Below are 23,162 nucleotides of genomic sequence, written 5' to 3' on the forward strand. Positions count from 1 at the left end.
ACACCCACCCACACACACACAATCCACTCCAGAAGTACCCGTAACCACCGTACGCTGCATAACCGAGGGGGAGGGGAGCCCTGTGGTGGAACCACGCTGAGATCTGAACCACACAGAACCGCGCCTCACTCACCCAACCTTCTGCACACAGATTATTCTGAGGTAAAGCTGGCCCTGTGTGTTGTAATCAGTCATGTACCACAGCTTAAAATCCCTCATCCTGTCTTACTGTTCAATTAAGAAAAACACACAAGACAAGATGTGATTGTTGTGAATATGGGTACTACTTTTGCAAATATCTAACTTGAAGGGGGAAAAAAACAAAATGTGGGATGTGGGGTGTACTGCTTCACGCTAGTTCTGCTGAAACCCAACCAGCCGATCCTGATCAGTGACCACTGTGCAGGGCAGGGGAGAGGCCAGCTGCCCCTCATGTGCTCTGGAATGTTTGACCAGAGAGAGAGAGAGAGGGAGAGAGAGAGAGGAAGAGAGAGGATATGAAAGAAAAAGAGACTGCAAGAGGGGGTAGAGAGAAAAAGAAGGAGAGAGGGAAGCAGAGAGAGAGAGAAAGAGAAAAAGAGAGCGAGAGATGAGAGAGAGAGCGAGCGAATGAGAGAGAAAGATATGTGGGGCTGAGGCAGGGATGCAATCTCGGCTGTTTGTCGGACATTTGTTACCAGACAGACTACTACCCCACGGTGCCCTACCTCCTCCACTCTATGGACACGCAATTCTCCTCATCAACACACATCAGAGCGCAACTCAACTCCTTCTCCACCCCAGTACTGTGCGCATTCTCGGGGTGAAGTGAAAGGTGAACAGGGAACTGGGTCTGTGGTGAGCGAGAGGTCGAAGGTCACTCACAGGGCCCCAGAGGGTGACGCAGTCCTCAGGGGTGTTGTGGAAGTTGTTGGGTTCAAACGGATGCCAGTAGGTGAAGATGACCGGTGTGCGGTCCGTCCACTCGAAGTTCATCTGCATACCCTGGTCATGGAGGCCAAGCCAGAGCTCGTCCACTTCTGAAAAAAAAACAGAGAGAGGGAGATGGAGGTGTATTTATGACTGTGCGCATATGCTGACGAATACATGTCTCCGCATAAGTATCTAGACATGGCAAAGAAATACCTTTAGCTATGTGTGTGTTTGAGAGGGTAAAATACCATTCTCTAAGTTAACAATGATAACACTGAATGGTGTGTGCGTGTGCGTGTACGCTTGTGTGTGTGTTTGTGTGTGTGTGTGTGTGTGTGTGTGTATGTGCGCGTCTGTACATGTGTACCTTTCCTTATGTTGACGATAAACTCCAGCTCTGGGAGTGTGTGGATGCTGACCAGGTTGGCCTCCATCTTCTGGCAGGTGGTCTGAGCCGTGTGCCAGTCCTGCTTGTCTCGGTTGATCCTGTAGCAGCCCGCCTGGAAGGACTGCCAGCCCAGCTCACACGTATACTCCTCATCGTCTGACCAGGAGTCTGGACACACACACACACACACGCACGACGCACGCACGCACGCACGCACGCACGCACGCACACACACACACACACACACACACACACACACACACACACGTGCAATGATAATGGGCACATGCACACAGACGCACAGAAACACATAAGAGTCATTCCATAAATACTTAAACACAAGTACAGACATCTACAAAGCCTGTGTTAAGACAACCTTGAACTTGAAGGGTACGGCTTTCATCCTCTGAAGTGAATGGCAGCCTGCCCTGCTGTAAGACAGCAAATACCTCCCCGTGCCATTCTAAACAAAGCTACAGTCACCACACAGACTGTAATTACAGGTTATTATCTAGCTTGAAACTTGAGACAAAGGCTTTAGATCAACTTAAGAACTTCTTTATTGGACACAATCAAGTCGAGTCCTTGGAAAACTTTAGCAATTTGCTGATGCAACAGCATTAATGGTATTTATTTAGATTTAATGCTGGATTTTGTGGTGCTGACATTAACTTATTTACTGTAATCTGATGCTCTTAAATTCATGCAACAAACTGTAAGGTGCATCACTGTTCTGTTAATGGCTTCCATCTTAGTCCTTGAGCCAGAGGGGTTGGTTGGTACCATCTGAGGAGAACAAGTCTCATAGTGATTTTTGGCAAAGTATAACAGCATAGTTAGAAAAGAAGTGATAGCATTGCATTGGTTGTAGCTTTTTGTGTCATCACTGTTCATGTATATTATATGCTTATGCAGGGATATATTACAGATGGATAGGCAAAAACTTCCATAGTTGATTATTTACATTGTCAATAATTTTGCATTGGAAGTTTTCTGAAATACTATGTTTAAATATAGCCTGGGTTTCCCCATGCTGCCTTACACACGCAATTTTATTCGCACTGCTAGGCAGCCTGGATTCCATGGACCTGATTTTCACCTCAATGAAGGAACCAATCACAGAACGGAGGGAGGGCAGCAAGACGATGACGACACACCGAAGCGGTTATGAGCTACGTACAGACGCATTTGATAGACATTCATAGCGCCCAATAAACGGCTCTGGGCATTCGTAAACCACGTCTCAAATACGAGAAAATTAATGTGTAGTTCCCAGACCCCATCTCAATGAGATGAGGTCTGGCGCTAGCCAGGCTAGTTTAAATATGTACATGAGCCATTTTCTAATGAAATGGGCACTAATTTGCATACATTTCAAGTGCAGAAATCTTAACATTGGATAAAGTCAGGTTCAAAATTCTTCTTTTTGTTTTTCATTTTGGTGACATAGTAAAGTAAAATGTTATTCCAGAAATTCTTGAAATTTTTACTTTTATTTACTTTCCATACTATACTGTAGGTTACAAATCATATATGAACAACCTCCTCTATAAAATCCTTCAGCATATAGAAGTATAACTGGAAATGTTAGTGTTTGTAAGTACAACTGAAGTGGAGATTTCTGGTTCAGAGTTGTGAAAATGGTGATAATAGATTTTTTTTTATGGCTGTTGGCAGAAAACACCCATTGTAATAGCATTTCACTCTTATATGTCTAATGAAAAACAAAAAGAAGAATTTTGAACCTGAATTCATCTAGTGTTAAGGTTTCTGTACTTAAAATGTATTATAAATTATTGTGTATGTCAGTATAATGACTCATTAACATACTTATACATACTGTAATATTTCAGATAAGTTGCAATACAAGAAAATATTGACTTGTAATGTAAATAATCAGCTGTGGAAGTTTTGTGTGGGGATATCTATTAGTTAAATATTTTAGCCTATTCACCTGTAAGATATCCCTGCATAGACATGAACATAAATACGCTGATAAAACACAAAAGGCTACCCCAAATGCAATGCTATCACATATTTTCTAATTCTAGGGTGGTATACCTACCAAAAATCACTATCAGACTTATTACCCTTGAATGGTACCGATTGACCAAAATTAGGGGTTCTGGTAAGCACTATACGTAGCCTGGGTGCCAGCCGTATTGCTCCGTTGTGGAACAACTATGCTCGCCCCAAATCTGGCGGACCAATCAAATCGGGCTTTACGATGATGGACAGATGAGCAACAGCGCCTCGTCAATCACGTCATCTGAACATGCTTAGGTTGATTATGTTTGCAACACAAACGCTGTGGCTAGAAAGAGACAGATGGCTTCTAAGACCCCATATGGAAAATGAATATTGTTTCAATGAGGTTTTATCACTGAAAACGATTATTTCTGAAAACTTTGGCCAAAGTTGAGATGTGGTAAAACTCATGGTTTCACTTTCATCAAGGGAAAACAGTGTGTTGCATTGCGACATGTTGTTCCCTCGTTCGTTTGAAATCTCTGATTGACCCCCTGTTCAAGGGATTTGCAACAGCCTTTCCCAGCTGTTTATAACATGTTTGTAGCATAGTGTAACGGAGGGGATCTAGGCTATCAGTTTTTTCCTAATAGCCTACCCTACTACGTATCTCCTAGATCACTACAAATTAGTGTTGTAGGAGATATTGACGGCACAATAACTTTTACAAAAGACCAGAAAACAATGTTAAGGCATTTGTGGAGAAGAAGGATGGTTTGTGTGTTATTCCTACATCTCACGGTAAGTTATTTCGTTGCTCTGATTGGTTAGGTCTATCCAATTGAGTGCAGAGGCATTCCCCCCCTGTTTCGGTTGAAACACACCCCATAATTACGTCCTAATGGAGCAGTATCAGACTCATATTCTGACTAGAATTGAGTATGACTACGTCAGGCTACACTATATGCACCCTGGCTGCAAATTACATCTGCTGTCGCTAGGGTGCGTCTAGATTTCTAGACTACACTATATGAGTTGACCTTATGAAAATAAGGGGAGTCTTGCTAAAGTTGACCTTCTCATGTAAAACATGTCTTAAATAATGCAGCTACATCAGTAATAATCTTATCAAGGTCACACAACCTCATCAGATACAAGATAAGGATTACATGGAGGTCAGACAGACACGGGACAGCACACCGACACTGCATACCGCAACAGCGAACAGATGGGCAGAGAAAGGGGTGGTCAGGGGGTGAGGGAGACAGCAGGGTAATGGGACAACTGCACTGTGTATTGATGCATGTCTAACTGCACTGACCCACTAGGAAAATGTCAAGCATAGCACATAGCACAGGAATGCTTGGTGGGGGGTGACATTGGGTGGGAATATTCTAGCATGTGCTACACTTGCATCAGTTGTTATGTGTGTGTACTACAAATCATTGTACATGATTGTCTTTAAGTATACAGTGTGTGTGTGTGTGTGTGTGTGTGTGTGTGTGTGTGTGTGTGTGTGTGTGTGTGTGTGTGTGTGTGTGTGAGCCATGCATATGCCTCTGACCCGTGGTGAAGGGGTCCAGAGTGGCGTTTGGTCTCTTCTTGCACACATATGGCAGAGCAATGGTACAGTCACGGTTCTGCCAGCGTCCGGACGTCTCCGTGCGGATCACAGCACAGTTCTCCACGTCGTCCTCAGTCTGCATGTTGGGCTGGTCTGGAAGGAGCCACACAGATGAGAATTAATCTACCATCCAAATGGTGCACACTCCAGACAATACTTTTAATTAGCAGCAAGCATTCCTGAGCACTTGAGTCATCTTTGGCTTGTTTTTCACTGAAGAGCTCTTTAATTGCTGTGCCTATCTCCAGCAGATTTATGGCATCACATCCTTCTCATCCCTGGAGAACCGTTTTCTGGGAAAGCTCATTTGGAATTTTGAATAATTTAAATGCTTTATCGACTGCTTATCCTTTGCCAAAAAGCACCATAAAGATAGGGTAAGTGACTGAAGTGATTGGCTGGCTGAAGGGGGAGGGGGTGTGGTCTGTGTGAAGGGGAGGGGTGTGTGGTCTCTTGCCTGGCTCCCAGTTGAGGTACTTCAGAGGGGCGGAGTCAGCCCACTGCCAGCCTCCATTCAGGTCCAGGTCATTCAGCCCCATCCACAGGGAGGCACTATAGCCACTTAGCAGACCTGTACACACACACACACACACACACACACACACACACACACACACACACACACACACACACACACACACACACACACCACTCAGAGAGAGAGAGAGAGAATAGAGAGAGAATGAGAGAGGGAGGGATGTAAACAATAAACAAACTGAAAATAACATAGCTTGTTATTGTTAGTTAATATGCTAAGAAAAAATTCCCATGAGTAAATATAAACACCCCAAACGAAGGGTGGTAGACATAACCACATTCATTTAGCCATTCAAATTCATTTATCCATTCAAATAGCATCACACATGGATGAAACTCACTCAACTTATACTGTCCTCATCAAACACAACCTGTTTGTCACACTTCACAGTCAACCAGGGGGGTATTCCAAGAACGTGGTTTAGTGACAAACCTGTGTAAGTTAACTCAGAGTAAGTGGTAAACCTCCTAATAGAAGAGCTGTATGGCTCCATTCCCCTAACAAAACAATGCCATAGGGCTCTTGTTTTAGGAGGTTTACCACTTACTCGGCGGTAACTTACCCAGGTTTGTCACTAAACCACGTACTTGGAATACCCCCCAGGCCTTGTTTTGCTGCATCTAAAATCTGCAGGAGTAAGAGTGTCCAGCAGGAGGACAGTGTCTGGCAGACTGACACTGACCCCAAGTGAACCCAATCAACTACTGCATGTCCTTTATTCCCTCACCATGACCATATGTCTGGTCACTCTCTCCAAACTCTCCCACTCTCTCCCTCTCGCTCTGCCTCGTTCCCTCTATCTTCCTTCTCTTTCTCTCTCAGCTCCCTCTCTTTCTCTCTCATCTCTCTCTCTCTCTCTCTCTCTATCTCTCAATGCTCCATCTCTCTCTCTCTCTCTCTCTCTATCTCTCAATGCTCCATCTCTCTCTCTCTCTCTCTCTCTCTCTATCTCTCAATGCTCCATCTCTCTCTCACCGTTGATGTAGCCCTGCTCCTCCACCTTGGTGATGCTGAGCAGGTCGGCTCCCTGCTGTTGGCAGCTGATGCGGGCCTCGCTCCAGGACAGCGTGGCGTGAAAGTTGAACTGGTAGCAGTTGAGTCCGTTCCCCAGCGAGTCTGTGTCCCAGAACGTCTCGCAGTCATGACCTGCAGCGGGGACACACGCAGAGAGGAGACGGAGAGGCGGACAACAGATCGGTCACTCAGCATCAGGCACATTGAGATGGGTAGAGACGAGAAGTTTGGACATGCTTATATTTCACTTAGTGTGACTGCTTATTGGTAGTAATTGTAGTTGCATAAATATGTTAATAAAATCTGTGCATATTTCCTCGTCACTGCACTTTCCCTTCTGCTGCTTAACTCTTACATATCTAGAGACACAACTGTATTAGGCAAAAAAAACATCTTTATGAGGTGATGGCGTCCAGATGGAGACAGCTGACAGAGACACTGTGAGATAGGAAGAGGCACACAAGGATGGGGATGACATTCTGTTTGAAGTGCAGCTGCTTCTCTTAGTTTGACTGCAGAATTGCACTAATTGTAGGACCATAAATACCATGATCCTCTACAAAACAAAAAGGGACTGATGGTCCGCTGGCCTTAAACAGAGAAGGACTAGTACTAGTTTCTACTTCATCATGGCACTCTACTATGTAAATGTAAAATGTAAATGTATCATATAATACCTCCATGAAATGTATACTCATTTGTTGCAATGTAATATAAATGTTTCAATTCAATGTAAATGTAAATGTATGCTCATTTGTTTCTGTGTACACTGACAGTATTGTATTGTATAACATGCTTTGCTAGTTTAAAAACGGAGAGGTAAGCTGCTGGAGACATGGACAGGGTTTATAGCAGAGTGGGAGTACAAGGGGCACACAGAGAGGGAACTCATGAGTGAGCGAGCTGGGATGACGTCAGAGAGTGCCAATGGCGGTGCCCATTGGCAGGCAAACACACTCACTCTTGACGGGGCAGAAGCCCCAGCGCTCGTCCTTGCCATAGTCGAAGGTGGTGGCACACCACAGGTGACCGTCCTCCCGACCCACGCTGGTGCAGCTGTGGAACCACTGGCCATCGTACAGGAAGGGCAGGAAGCATGGCCGGCCATGAGAATTGCCCTGAATGGTGTAGATCTCTGTGGAGAGGGAGAGAGAGGGAGAAGGGGGTTAGTATTGGATCTACTTTTCTGTGATCAGGTATCCAGTTGATGAGGCTAACATTTACTTGCTTGTCATAGTGATACAACTCTCTAATTTAACCTTTACTTCATTCATTTGAATTATTTATTTGTTCATCTGATTGCAGTCTTTGTTGCTGCATGAATCATTGCCATCTCAAGACAGCTTTTTGACTTGAGACCAACAGTGAGCAGGAGAGGAGAGAAAAATAAATGTCGTAATACAGAAAGACAAGGGTTAAACCCCTCCCCCTTCAGTTAAGTCCCATGATGCTTTGTGTTTTGTTATTTTCAAGAGAGAAAAATGCATTGAAGAAATGCATGCACATCCAACACAGACATTATACACCTATCAAACACTGTGTGAAAAATGGTAGAGTAAATCAAAAAGGATTGGATGGGCTTCATAAACCTGCCCGGAGCTGTAGTTTGTAGACCAAAGAATGACCCAAAGAGATAGGAGAGCAGCTGGGGAGGGCAAAGCTCCAGCAGTGCAATATGTAAGAATGAGATTCATGATCTAGGGACCAGTTGGGGGGCGTTTGGGGGAGTGGGAGAGTGCATAGCGACAGCTAGATAGATAGATAGATAGATCTAGCTGTCGCTATGCACTCTCCCACTCCCCCAAACGCCCCCCAACTGGTCCCTAGATCATGAATCTCATTCTTACAGCTCTCAGCTCTCAGCTAACGTCTGTTGGGAGTGTGTCTTCAGGTCACTTGAAGGGGGTAGGGACATGGATAAATAAACTATAGTAATCTAATACACAGAGGATAAACAAATATAGTTTATAAGTTGGAGTTATCATGAAAAAGATAACTTCGAAAGAAACCAATTACACCAATTAAAGAATAACACAACGATGAAATCATTAGACAATGAGGAATCCATAATATATTTTTACAATTCTATAAATACACTGTGAATGGATCAGCTTTTAAAAGGTAGGTACACAGGCTGAGTTGGGGGGATGGGGGGAATTGTATTGTTAGCAGCTAAACAATACAAACTACTTTTGTATCAATGAAGCAATGTGTTTTCAACAGCCTGCACAAACTAAGTTCAACTGTCATTGTTTTTTTATCGAAGTAACAGGTGTGCTGGTTCATTTCTTAAGTGATGTCACATTCTAGACAACTTGGAATTTGGAAAGTTAACTTGATATTTCCCAGCTTTGAAATAAAAGCATTCTAGCCCAGTGTTAACACAATAGAGTTCAATGGATTTTCCTTCTTTCTGCAGGATATAAATAAATAAGTACAACCTTTTCTTCATTTTGATACATGCATATTCTCACATATCCAAAAAGGGTTTTAACCTTAGAAGGGTTTTGTCACCATTTTGAGAACAAAGCCACATTGATTAAATTATGTTTTTGAGTTGTGATCTTGTGCAATTTTCTAAGTTAGTAATATCCACTTTTCGGAGTGGTCTTGAATGGAGCATTATATGTGAAGCTAGAAGCTATGTTAAATGCCATGCCTCTGGTTCCACAGCACCAGACTGCTATCTAAAAAGACATATTGTGGCATCAATATGCTACCTGTGTATAGTTCCATAGGAGAGGGCATGATGATTGTGGGCTCTCCATGTAAAAAAGACTTCTCTCTATCCCTCTCTTTCCTTCTCTCTGATTTTTTTTCTCTATCTTCACTCTGAACGAAAGTTAATCTCCTGTCAGACAGAATGCCCAGGGGTTGCCGTAGTAACTACCGCATTCCAACAGATGATGGGATGTAAGTAAAAGGCAACAAAGGGAAAGATGAAGAGCTAAAGAGTCTACTGCAGATGAGCCTCAAGTGCTGCATGATGTTATACAAACGCAACGCTGTCACATTATACCTCTGAGCACATCCAATGGAAAGTAGGACATTCATACTAAAGTACACACACAGACACACACAGAAACACACACAGACATGCATGCAAACACGCACACGTGCACGTACGCACGCACACACACACACACACACATACATGCACACACACGCACACACGCATGCATGTACACACACACACACACACACACACACACACACACACACACACACACACACACACACAGAACCCAGGGCTGACTAATGTCACTGGCATCTGCACCAGTGTGTGTGAAGCTCTACAGAAATTTGTAAATGCTGGCAGTTATGTACGTGTAAAAGTTATTCCAGTAACCCTGCCACAAAAGCCCAGCACTGAAAAGAGAGGAAAAGGGGAAGAGGAAAAGAGGAGGGAGTGTTTTTCTGGCCTTGCGCCGTGGGGTGTCTGTTTTTAATTACAAAAAAGCAGGAAAAGGCGCTGTGGCAGTAAACAGCAGTTGTACTCGAGGTAAACATTTCATTTTCAGGACTGAAAAACTCTGACAATCTTCAAGCTTCAGTGAGACAGTGTATCAAATGGGGCATTGCAAAACCAGCATAAGCGTACCCTCTCTGTTGATACCACTACACAGCACAATTGGGCAGACCGCTATGTAAGTCAGACGAGACCTAAATCTAGCCGCGGTGAAATACAGTGCGATAGAAAACACCCAGTCAGTCTGACAGCACTGTTTACAAACACTGGGGAGAGGTCTAGGCCAGCCAATCTCGCTGGCCGGCAGCCAATCAGGTGCTAAGTGGAGATGCCCCTGGCAACAGAGTCCGCATGAGATCCAAACAAGTCCAGATGTGCCCTGGCTCCACAGGCAGCGCACCGCTACGTCAGGACTCCTGAGTGCCGTCTCTTTCCCAACTCCCATAACTCAGCCGCTCTGATTACTGTCGACTCCCCCTAATCTCTCTACATCTACATAAAGTTATGTTCAACAACCTCCCAACATTGCAAGGCTTAAATTTGGCTTCTGTCAAAACAAATAACCTGTGTGTGTTTAGTGACGGGCTTTGTACCACTGTACTGGTAAGAGGAGTAGCCTGCTGCTTTGCAATGAATGGAAATGACTGGTAAAGACTGGGGGGGTGTTGTTAGTAGGCTAGAAGAATAGTGAAAGGACACACATTTCCAATGGAGAGGATTTTGCTGAGTTATATTTATATTCTTTATATTCTTATAAGAAATGTTTAAGCTGTTATACATATATATATATACCGGTAATGATCTGCTTTCAAATCTAAAACAGCCTGTCTCAGGCATGAGAACTTCCAGCCCTGATTATTCTAGAGGGTGTTTGTCCATGGGCTGGTCTCTGGTTTGTCTCATGGACGGTACTTCACCTTGGGCGCGCCAGGAGCAGAGGTCTTGGTCGTCGCCGTAGAGTCTCCAGGACCCGGTGACGGCAGCAGTGGTCGAGCCGTTGCCAAGCAGCGCGGAGGCGGGCAGGTAGGTGTCCAGGCTCTCCAGCACCTGAGCACAGTACCAGGTCCAGCGCACCCGTGGCGGCTCCCGGTCACACGTGTAGACACCCAGCGGCGTGCGCTCACCGCTGGACCCACGGCTGTAGTTGCCCACCGTGAGGCCCAGGCACAGGGACGAGCCCAGGTTGAAGAGGCGGCTCCGGGACACCCACTTCCAGAGCTGGCCATCGCCCTCGCAGCTGGTGGACATGTAGAGGACACTGTCCCGCACGCCCAGACAGCCCCGGGCGCCATCATGGAAAAAAGTAAACGTGTCTGAGTCCGCTGTGAGAGAGACAGATAGAGAGAGAGAGATAGAGAGAGAGAGAGAGAGAGAGAGAGAGAGATTTAAAACTTAATTAACTTAATTTCTCAGTGATTAAACTAAGTGGATCATTAAAATAAGCTCTCGTGTGTAAAACACTCGCTTAAAATCTGAAAGTATAATTTTCAAAATAAGAAACATGAACATTGTAAGACAACAACTACAATGACTCTAGAAACACCTTCTGACAATTCTGAAGTTAGAAAGTCACTGTGGCAGTGACCGTGGCGGTGAGTGAGATCAGGCGATTATCAATAGCACTGCCACCACTCAATAGGAACGCCATAATGCCAGTTGAATAGCTAATGTGGAAAAACAAGGAAAATCAATGGCACATCCCAACATCACCACATCACATGCCAAAAGGCTTTGGCAAAGCTGACAAATAAATTGAGGCATTATGTTGTTGGTAAATATCACCCACAGGCAAGGGTGTAGTGGTAAAATAATTGGTGGGTAAACTATGAATTCTATCATCATGGTAAGGTAGACTGCGCCATGCGCTATCAGATTTTTAAAAAAGGCATTCAGAACATGTTTGATGATGGTGGAGGTTATTGTCCAATGTTTATAACAATACCAGTGGTATTAAATGGAGTGTTGATGAATGTACATATTGTGAATGTGGATAATACAGTGTGATTTCTGAATGTTAAAAGTTGCATTTGGTGAGTAAACTCTTTTGAGAGGTGGATAAACTCTATTTCAGAAATTCCAGAGGTGGATAAACTGTGTTTACTTGCATTTAGCCTCCACTACAACCCTACCCACAGAAAAATTAAGACTATTGGTTTTCCCAGCACAGAGAGAGGAGCTAAACTGAAGACAGTCAAAGTGATGTCATGTGTCTAGACATAAGGTGTTAAGTGGGCAAGCCACTACCTTAAAGAGGGGGAAACTGTTGCACATGTGTGGCCCTGTGCCTTTGAAAGGCAGGTTATTGGCGCCTGAGTTTACACACGGGGTTGGCGGCTTGCGGCGTAAAGATCTGACCCAGGATGGCTTCCCCTCGGCTGGGGGAGATCTTGCGGTCTGCGCTTAACGAGGTAATGGGACGATAGTGTGTGACGAATGTTTTCACAGACCCTTCACCGGAGCGGTATTGCTAGTTATGATTTGGCTACTCATTTTAGCTTTACATGATAGGGGAACAAAATTAATCTATTAAAAAACATGTCAAGGCCAACATTTGTCCGGCGGTGCTTTCAAAACCATTTTGAAGATTCAAGGACTTGGCAGAGTGTTCGAATAAGTCTGGGATTTGTTTCACAGATTTTGCTTCGATTTTGCAGCAATCATACCTTCAGCCCTGGAAATCACAGAGGACAGCTGAACAGCTGCGTGTTTAGAATAATTATTTTTATAAAATCCCTGCATGGCAATAAGTCAAATGGTGAATGTATCCATGGAGCCGAGTTCACCAACTGTTCCATGTACTCTGGTATTCAGAATAGCTTGAGAACAGTATGCCTAACCATGCATGACTATGCTTTTATGGGCCAAGCAGAGTTACAGTAAAAGAAATCACCAAAATACTGGAGGCAGAGAGGAGGTACAAGATCAGTTGAAGGATAAGGACAAGGTGGTCTGACAAAGTAGCTATAGAGAGAGAGAGAAAGAGAGAGAGAGAGAGCGAGGGAGAGAGACATTTGCCGATAGTGGATGGACTAAGGCCACAATGAATGGAATGTCGGGAACCAAACCCAGCAGCCTTCCCGAAAACCCGAGTGGTTTTCTCTCATCCCCTGTTTTCTCCTGCTTTTCTTTCTCTTTCTTTCTTTCTTTCATTCCTGCTGGGGGGATGTGAGGTTACAGCCACAGAAAGGGTGACTGAGTGTGGGAGAGAGAGAGAGAGAGAGAGAGAGAGAGAGAGAGAGAGAGAGAGAGAGAGAGGGAGAGAGAGAGAGAGAGAGAGAGAGAGAGAGAGAGAGATAGAGAGAGAGGGAGAGAGAGAGAGATAGAGAGAGAGAGAGAGAGAGAGAGAGAGAGAGGAGTGCAAATGGGAAGACAAAGGAGAAGAAGAAAACTGAAATCAGGAAAAAAAGACGACGGTGAGAAAGAGAGAGAGAGAGAGGAGAGAGAGAGAGAGAGAGAGAGAGAGAGAGAGAGGGAGTCTGTAGGGGAAACGACAGGAACACAGCTGTGGTTCTAAATGGAGGTGTCCCTTAAAAAAGGACAGTAAAAGGACAGTAGCCCTTCACACTGAAAATGAAGCCTGACAGGAGAAAATAAAAAGAGACGGAAAACAAGGGGAGAAATAGAGAAAAAGACACCCTCAGCATTCCTAACAGTTGGGCCCCGGAGAAGGGTGCAGGAAGTGGAGAGGGAGAGAGAGAGAGAGAGAGAGAGAGAGAGAGAGAGAGAGAGAGAGAGAGAGAGGTGATTGTAGGAGACCAAGCTCCCACACAAAGGCACACATGCTCACTAACACACACACACACACACACAGTCTTACAGTTCCGGTCCAATTCTGGTACTACTCACCATTGCTATGCTATTTTTCATATTTGGAACTGTACTTAGCTAAATTAAATATTACCACATGGGGGATTTTGTTGTTTACAGACTATCACTTGGTCACCCACTCTCTCCACCCAGTGTGTTTTGTTCAGACCCCCGTAGCCCCCCCTCTGTCCACATTATCACCCCAGCTGTAATATATAAGTCCAGTAGTCAGGTCAGTTGGTGTGGCATTCCTCTCCAGAGGGTGTCCTCGACTGCTTTTATAAAAACACACCAAAGGCAGAGTGATTCTCCAGATGGGACCAGACCAGCACTGCCAGTGTGTCAGTATGTGTGTGTATGTGTGTGTGTGTGTGACTAGTGCTAAATAGTGCTGTTGTGTTCTTCTCTCTGTCACTGTTGATATGGTCTGATTCACCCTTATTTATTCTTTTCTTTTTTATTCTCTCTCTCTCTCTCTCACACACACACACACACACACACACACACACACACACACACACACACACACACACACACACACACATAATCAGCTATAATTGATGCCCATTCCTGCACATATCTCATTGTTGCATTCTGTTGCTAAACACAGCTAGTGATTAAAGACGTAGACAGAAGCGCCTGCGAAGCTCTTCTCTCATTATGATGCAACAAGACTGTAAAGCTGCAACAGCAGAGAGGGCCTGGCAACAAAGGGCTTCTGGAAAAATCCACAGCAAGTTTGAACCCTGAGCATGCAAAAGATCTGTGAGAGGAACTAACTCCCACACTGCTCCTTCCCCAGGACAGGCAGTTCTGTCAGTCCTTAATTCCACTCTTACTAACAGAATGCAGGCCCGAACAGGCAGAAAATTAACCAGCTTTCTGATGAGCAACATCACCGCACGGGAAGTTAAATAGTATTGGTATGGAAGAGTTTAACCCTTAACCCTTAAAGGAGTACGACGGGAATGTTGAGAAATGAACGTTCTAAAGAATATCTGGGTTCATTGAATTCAACATAGAATTTTAGAACCTTCAATTGTTGCGGAACTTAGAACGTTCAAAAACCTACACCTTTAAGGGTTAAAGGAGTACCGTCACACTGGTGTGACAGGAATGTTGAGAAATGAACGTTCTAAAGAATATCTGGGTTCATTGAATTCAACATAGAATTTTAGAACCTTCAATTGTTGCGGAACTTAGAACGTTCAAAAACCTACACCTTTAAGGTTTAAACACAAAAGTTAACCGGATGATTGGTTGTGATTCACTGGGTTAAATGGTATGCTTTCCTCATTATTCATCGCTTGTTATCTCAGCCAAAAGCACTAATGAACCTCTCCACTACTGCCCATATTGATTTTGAACACATCACTCTGAACCAAGCGCTCTGCAGCTGATGATATCTGCATACCCTAATGGAGACACACATGCCCTTTTAGAATGCTTTCTGTTCTTGCATAACAGCCATTATGGTTTAGCTCTGCAGAATGTCAGAGCAGTGCAGGGAAAATGGGCTCTAAGCATTAACTACTAAAAAACATAATTCCAAATAAAACCAAAAGTGTAAATCCAGATACCATTAAAAAACTGGAACACTCTCCGTTGGTATGCACACATTACATAGTAGTAAAGACTATATGCAAACAGCCTTTTCTAAACACACCATCACTCTTTCCTGGTTTAGATTATGAGGATTTACCAGTTTATTACATCTCAGATGGTTGCATCTGTGCTGGAGTTACCTGCTGTCTGGTTGATGACAGTGAAAAGAAATGACAAATCCTTGTGCTGCTTCAACCTCATTGTAATGTCATGTATGTATACAAAGTTCTCAAAAAGCTTATGTGTCTCCACACAGCGTTCTAATCCTGGGGCTTTCATGGGTTTGTGCAGCAGTGTGTGGAGAGCCAAGCACACAGCCCGTCTCTGCCAGCTCTGGTGGGCGTATGGCACTGGGAGTCGCTCGCTGTCCCGAGCCTGACAGACCAAACTAGGCGGCGGAGTTTGATTTCTTCTGCCGTGCATTCGCCGGGGGAGCATGGGTTGCATAATGCTGATTTTGGCTTCGGCGTGATGCAGCCGGAGACTCGTGGACATCGGTCTGGTATTCAGGGCACTGGAAGCCAGCCCTGGGGTGCGGAAACAGGGTTAACAGAAACCAGACAGGCCCCCCTCAACCACCATCCACCACCCACCCAAAACCCTCACACCGTTAGCTCACCTGCAGAGACACATGGATGTCTTTTAAAACCATTGTTTAACATCAGTTTCTCACTGACATTGCTGGGAGATGAGAAACGTCTGTTTGGCAAGGAGAGTGAATCCAGAGGATTTTGGGCGAGTTTTGTATCAGGCATCCAAGTGTGGGTTTCACATTGTAAAAAAACGAAACATGGTTCATCTTAGGCTGCAGACAAAGAAACTGAGAAGTGTTTATTGCTAAAATAAAGGCTGCATGCACACGTGTTAGAGTCGGGCTGAAGCCGTGTATCCAGGAACTGCGGCCAAATCTGCAGCACGCTGAAATGATAACACCCCCCAAAGCGCCACATCACCTTCTACTTGTCGTCTAAGGCCAAGGACATAAGAAAGAAATTCCAAGAGGCTACCAGATGCGGATACACTTTTGGTTTATCATTATGCTCTTAGTGGTTACCTCCAAGACAAACAGAAAATATATGGTGGAATATTTCACAGTTTAAACACAGATGAAAACTCAGAGCTATCTCTTTTGGACCTGCCAGATTTTTTCACTAGTATTAAAGACTGCCACGTGTAGATCTATTGATTCATTTGAAATGCTCACACACAGAGAGACACACATAGACATGATTAAGCATCAATATCTGTTATTTCATTCTCATAATTTCCTGACAGATTGCCATGTGTAATGGGTGTGTGTGTGTGTGTGTGTGTGTGTTTATGGAGAAGTGAGGAAGTTTGCAGGTACTCGTAAGGACGGAACTAACACACTGGAGGTGCCCCCCAGGGGATCATGTGACTCAAGGTAAATTACTCCCAGGTGCTGTGTCAGCACCATTCCTCTCTCTTTTCCCCCTCTCTCTTTCTCTCACCCTCTCTTTCGCTGTCTCACTGTAAAATGTAGGCCACGGTCTCTGCCTCTCCAACACCAGAGATCACTGCCGGTCCACAGCTGCAGAGCTTCATGTTTGCTCAACAACACCACCGCTGCTAAACATTGCAGTGTCCTGTTGCTCCAACCTCTCCCTGAACCCACCGAGAGTGAAAAAACAAACCCCCAAATTAATATCCGATCAGATGGCCAGCCTAACTTCATGCTTTATTTGGCTTTGGTCAGAAAAAAGACACCGCTCCCTCCCATCTCTCTTGTCCAGCCACCCCTCCATCATGTTGTTTTCTGGACACCTCCTCCTCCACAGTTCTCTTTTGTCCTGCGTGTTGTTCATAACGGAGCTGAGCTACTGAAGCCCCTGTTGAAGCCAGATGGCTTCCAGTGGAGGAGAGGGGCTTTCAGCCCTGGCCAAGAACAGCAGACCCACAGGGGCGAAGGAGTGCAACCCAACCTGCCTGTAATCAGGAGGCCGCCTAAACACACAGACCCTTCAACACACACACACACACACACACACACACACACACACACACACACACACACACACACACACACACACACACACACACACACACACACACACACACACACCTCCTCAATTAACCAGATGCCCCTCCTCTCAGCCCAGGACTACTCACTTCCACAGGACCCAAACTCCACGCCTTAGCGGTGACAGTCTGTGGTTGGTGTGTGTTGGTGCGTGTGTGTGTGTGAGAAGGGGCTTTATGAGGAAGCGGTGGCTGCCGGTATGTGGTGGCAGAAGACACACACATACATACACACACACACACACACACACACACAGAGTGAGACAATGTGTGAGAGTGTGCGAGAGAGAGGCACAGATTCACACTAGCCACTTGGGTAGTATCTGCACACAAAACTTCTGACAGTGCCAAAGACCCATGGGGTCTGTGTGAGGGGTCCTGGCCCCGTACAAACACCCAGAGGATGGTCCCATACTGGGGCACGGAGCTGCTGAACAACCAGGATCCGAGAGCCAGGAGGCCCAGGATGTTGACTTAGAAAGCATATTAAGGTAGTTTCCCAGGATCTGATACAGGGGGCGAGGCCTGCCCGAAACCATTCTATTTAGACAGATGTTTCAGGATCAGTAGAGGGATGTGATGAAGGGATGCACAGGGGAGGGTGAGGTACACAGAGCATGGACAGACAGACAAACAGAGACAGATAGATAGATAGATAGATAGATAGATAGATAGATAGATAGATAGACAGACAGACAGACAGAGAGACAGAGAGGGATGGAGGGAAGTGATGAGTCAAAGAATGAGTATGATGGAGAAAAACATGAGAGAAAAAAGGAAACAGAGTGAAGATAGGGAAGGGTGGTAAGAGTGTTATGCAGATTATCTTTTGTTTGGTAGAAAATCAACATGCATACACATGCACACACTCGCACACACACACACACACACACACACACACAAACAGGCAGGAAATTCCAGGCTCTTGTGTTTGTTTCTGCTCTATTTTACGGCGCTGCGGTCGTTGAGAGGATAGAGCCGAACAGAGCAACAATTCACCTCTGCAGGACCACAGTGGAGGCTGACTGTGGGTGCGATTTCACAAGGTCAATCTGGGCTTCTCTTAGCCTCTGCATAAATAAATAGTGAATGTATACAACTCTGACCAAACACTACCAAATTGGCCAAAAACTCTGTAAATTCACATACAAAGTCAAATGTCACAAAAGGAATATATAAACCAAACATTGTGTGCTTCATCTAAAACAAAGATTAAATGGGATATCCTAATAAGCCATGAATACTGTCAAAACACATCAAGGGTGGGTACTGTGAGATGCTGGCACCAATGTGTATGGGTTTTTGTGTTGATTTCTGAGACCAATGTCCTGAATGGCATTAACCAGTAAATGGAATACAAAAACAAGAATAAAGTTGATATCACTGCAGTTCCAGTAAATTCCTTTCCTATTCGTGAAGTTTTACATTCATAAATAATATAAAATGTATTTCACTTAGGCACACTGTAACTGATATCATGGCCTTTCATATAATATTTATTGTTAAGACTTTGAGAACCTGGCGCTGTACAAATGGGTCAAACCAAATGATTTGATTTCAACAGACTGATTGCCGTGACGTCGTTACATTAAACCAGCCAAATGGCGATAGGAAATCAAAGTGTATCTGGCAAAGAATTGTGCTCTAGTTATTTAACCAATTATAAAGACTTGTTTGTCCTCATCTCTGCCGAGATCAGTCGTAGTCTATTCCAACAGTTTCCAAAAAGAGAGACAGACGTTTTTTACAACGATGTGCTAAAACTACCCTCTTTCAGAGTCTTTCCTGGTCGGGTATGCGTGGCAAGGCAGACCTACAGTATCCAATACAGTGAGCCAGATACACATGGAAGCCAACACCGGCTAATCACCAAAACAGTTTCGAGCTGTTTCGGACAAAAACTTTGACTCGATATTGTATAACCGGATGTAAGGATCACATCTGCCCGCGGGATGCCAAATGGCGCTGAAGCAACACGTAGCAATATGGGCAACGCCGATGGAGAGGGACGAAAAGTCCACCAAACCTAAACAGTTGGCTAACCTAGTTTTGACTTCAGTCCTGAAAGGAAAACATAAAAGGAGAAAAGCCCCCTCCCCCTTTTCACCCCCTCCCCCGCCTCTGCATCTGGTTCTACTCAAAATTTGGAGTTTCGTGGCATTCCATCGCATCAGCATCAGTTGAACCATTAGCATCAGGTTAATGCTAAATCAAAAGCGACAAACAAATTTCAATAACAACATGTTTCATGGGGCAAATAACTCCTGTGCTTTTGCTGCAACGTGTAGGTCATTCTTGGTAAAGTCTGCAAAGTAGCTACTACCGGTAAAGGGTCTGACTTGGCGAGGACCGACTTGAATGAAAAGTCTGCAACAGTCTTAACTCAGTGTCAACATAAGTTTGAGCTTCCTTACCTGACACGGTGCTCTTTAGTTCCAGACTAAAAAGCAATAAATATAAAGTGCTGTAACTGCATAAACTGATATTGTTCATCCATAATCGTCTCCAGTGGTTGGGATTCTTTCCGGCGCGTTGCATTCCCTCTGTTGCCTCGAATGGTAAACGTGGAGAGGGAAAAGAAACGAGCTTTGTCCTGGGAAGACTGGGTGCAGTGAAAAGTGTGTGGGGTTCTGTGCAGACCAGAGAGCTGTGGAGAGATCCTGCTTTGCGAGCGCTGCTGTCTATCTGCGCGTCATTTATTGAGCCCGAAGTGAATGAGCGCAGCAGACACTGCGTCACCCGTCCCCCCTCATAACACACATTCTCTCTCTCTCTCTCTCTCTCTCTCTCTCTCTCTCTCTCTCTCTCTCTCTCTTCTGTTTAACTTTGAGCAGTTTGGTAGGGATTGCAGTGAAAGGATTAAGCCATTTATAAACATAAAGGATGTTATAAACATTACAGTGCACTGCTTCGTTGTGTTACTTCTGTTCTGCCTTTAACAGAGATATATGGATAATCCAGGGCTGCCAACTTTTCAAAAAACCTTGGAGTGAGATTTGGTGGGGCCAACCAAAATTGTGCTGCGGAAATGTTTGTTTGGCTCATTCAGCATTATTACCGTACAGTAAAAAAAACGTAGTGGTAAATCAGTGGTTCTCAGGTGTAGGGACCAGGGTCCCAGAGTTTAATTAACATTGGTATCAAAGGGATCTACTACTAGGACCTCGGCCTGAACCTGCGTTCATCTGATATGATGCTGTGTCGCCCTAAGGGTGTTTTGTACGAATTTAAGAAATGTTTGTATATTTTAACTTCTAAATGCATCAATCAGGTGCACTTTCAAAATAAATTCAGAGGTCAGACTTGCTTATTTTTATGGAAATATTTGTGCTGTAGGCTAAGCTATTTTGCACTTCAGAATTATAACCATGCACACACAGGTGGAATAGTTATTGCAATAAGTTCACAACCACAAAACATATATGCTACATTTCATAGTTCAGAAATGTTCAAAAATGTGTGTACATTTCAGCACTCCATGAAATTATGCAGAAGTGGTCACCTGTGTTATTCAGCTAGTTCATTTAAGATAATATATTGGTCATTGTAATGACCACCTAGCCTATAGCCTACATGCTCTTCCTTTTTCAGGATGTAGGCTACCCATATCTGGGAACGTATGATATGAATGTTTGCATATGGCTTATGTCAGGCTCAATATTTGTGTCTCATTATTTGATTTTCTTCATATTTTTGCATTAATGTCACTAGGAAGCATGCCAATAGAATTATATTCATTTATCTGTGTAAGTGGGATTGGCTGGAACCTGACAATATAAGAACCATGATAGTGGGATAATCTATGGCTGAGCAATTTACAAAAATGTATGTACTGACAAATAGTTTACATTAGAATACATTATAATTTCGCCCCAATGAGGCTATGTAGAAATGTGTTGCAATTTCAAAACCGGATTACTCAGGAACCACTTATTGCACAGAGGCATGCTTTATATTCTCATATTCGGTATGGTTTGCTGTTTATTGTGATATGGGGTTTGCCACGTGTTGTGTTAACCCTTGTGTTATCCTCAAATCTTACCGACACTCTTTATCCTTGGGGTCAATTTGACCCCAGCTAAATAAACCCTCAGAAAATGATTATAATTCATATTGTTACCCAGTTTTTTTGTGACAGGTACTTAACAAGAGTGTAATAGCCACCACCAAAAGCCCTACAAAACAATCCCACCCCCCCACACCCCTTTATGAACCCTGGAACCCTGGCTGGCAATATTGCCCATCCAGTGTCAGCAGCCCAAATGCTTGCTGTTGCTTCCCCTTTTGACTTACAGTCCTGCCAAAATGACTTATATGTAATAAGTACTTGTGTATGTAATAATGATAACAACAATATGTTCTCATACTATTCAAATAATAATATCCATAATGTGTCAAATATTCATGTTTCCTATGTTTCATACAGCTGGGGTCAAACTGACCCCAAGGAACATCAATGTACAAAATATTTGTATAGGACATTGAAAACATATTATTGTACAAATTTCATGCTAACTCTGTTGTACCCTTCAATTGAGGAAAAGTCATGAAACATGAAGCAAAAAAAAAAAGTGAACCATATATTGTATGATGTTAAACGTTGCTTGGGGTCAAATTGACCCCAAGGATAACAGGAGGGTTAAGGGTTAGTGAGATATTTAACCGAGAGTAATGGGTGTGCACTGTGTGCAAAATGCAAATATGATTAGCCTAAATTGCATGTCGGTTCAATGTTAATTTTCTCGCGAGCCATTTATCACAGCAACTTGGTAGGCTAATATCATTATTAATAATATCATTGCTATCATTGGAAAGCTTAGATTCCGCTCGTTCACATGAAGTGTGATATGTATAGGTTTAGTTTAGTTGAACCTCATCTGCCAGGTATTTGACCTACCAGGTTGACGCTTCAGCGTGAAAAATACTCAATAATACTCAAAGCATATCTGTACCAAGAACAGAGGCTATACACATCTGTGTCCATTTCAAAGGAATAAACAAGGCTCTGTTTTGTGTCAAGAAGAGAATAATCAGTTTTGATCTTATGCATACATAATTCAAAGAATCACAAAACTGGTGTGCATCACTCAAATCGGTCCAGCACATTATTGAAATGGCTCTAAACCAAATTCAGAGTCAAAAGGAAAAAACAAATTAGTAAAAGACTAAACAGATCTATATAGATAGATTGATAGATAGATAGATAGATAGATAGATAGATAGATACTTTATTGATCCCCAAGGGGAAATTCAAGCGATACATATACGGTACATGAAGACAAAAAGTGGTGAAACGATCAAATAAAAAAAATCACAAAACACATCTCCAGTTTTGTCAACAGAAACTGTGCTTACAGAAACACTTGTTTCCTATCTTCCAGGGCATAGTTAGAACTCCCTCAGCGCCCCACTACAGTTACATTCATCACACAAATATGCAAATCAATGTGTGCCGAGGGTATGAAGGAACCCTTTAACCCTTTAATCAGATCTCTTGCTGATGTTACTCTAAACTCAGAAAGATGAAAATGATGGTAGAACGATTGAAAAGACAAATGATTGTACTCAATCTCCATGAAGGAGGAAGGGGGGACCTGTCTCAATGTCACTGGAAATAATGAATCTGCTGAATTGGGATACCATTAAATTGTAATTGCATTAACATTTAGCTTATTTCTTTTTATTGTAATTTGTGGAGTATATTATTGTAGAACTACTTTGTAGTGTATTACTGGAAATAAAAGATGGCAGTGAATTGTACATGCTGTACAAGAAACAGCATCATACTGTAGATATC

At 43.6% G+C, this 23,162-nt stretch overlaps 1 protein-coding gene across 2 annotated transcripts in view; it reads right to left on the reverse strand.

The window, feature by feature from the left end:
- Positions 1-20,059, reverse strand: part of mrc2 (mannose receptor, C type 2) — a 37,493-nt gene extending 17,434 nt beyond the window's left edge. For both annotated transcript variants that reach the window (XM_048246762.1, XM_048246761.1), the window contains exons 1-8: positions 19,780-20,059; positions 10,831-11,235; positions 7,406-7,579; positions 6,406-6,576; positions 5,350-5,463; positions 4,833-4,985; positions 1,280-1,468; positions 865-1,019 (exon numbers count right to left, since the gene is read on the reverse strand). In XM_048246762.1, the coding sequence (XP_048102719.1) occupies positions 865-1,019; positions 1,280-1,468; positions 4,833-4,985; positions 5,350-5,463; positions 6,406-6,576; positions 7,406-7,579; positions 10,831-11,235; positions 19,780-19,903 (1,485 nt within the window). In that variant the 5' untranslated portion in view covers positions 19,904-20,059. The remainder of the gene's footprint in view (positions 1-864; positions 1,020-1,279; positions 1,469-4,832; positions 4,986-5,349; positions 5,464-6,405; positions 6,577-7,405; positions 7,580-10,830; positions 11,236-19,779) is intronic.
- Positions 20,060-23,162: the final 3,103 nt, after the last annotated feature.

The sequence above is a fragment of the Alosa alosa genome, chromosome 6, assembly GCF_017589495.1.
Source record: "Alosa alosa isolate M-15738 ecotype Scorff River chromosome 6, AALO_Geno_1.1, whole genome shotgun sequence".
Taxonomy (NCBI): Eukaryota; Metazoa; Chordata; class Actinopteri; order Clupeiformes; family Clupeidae; genus Alosa; species Alosa alosa.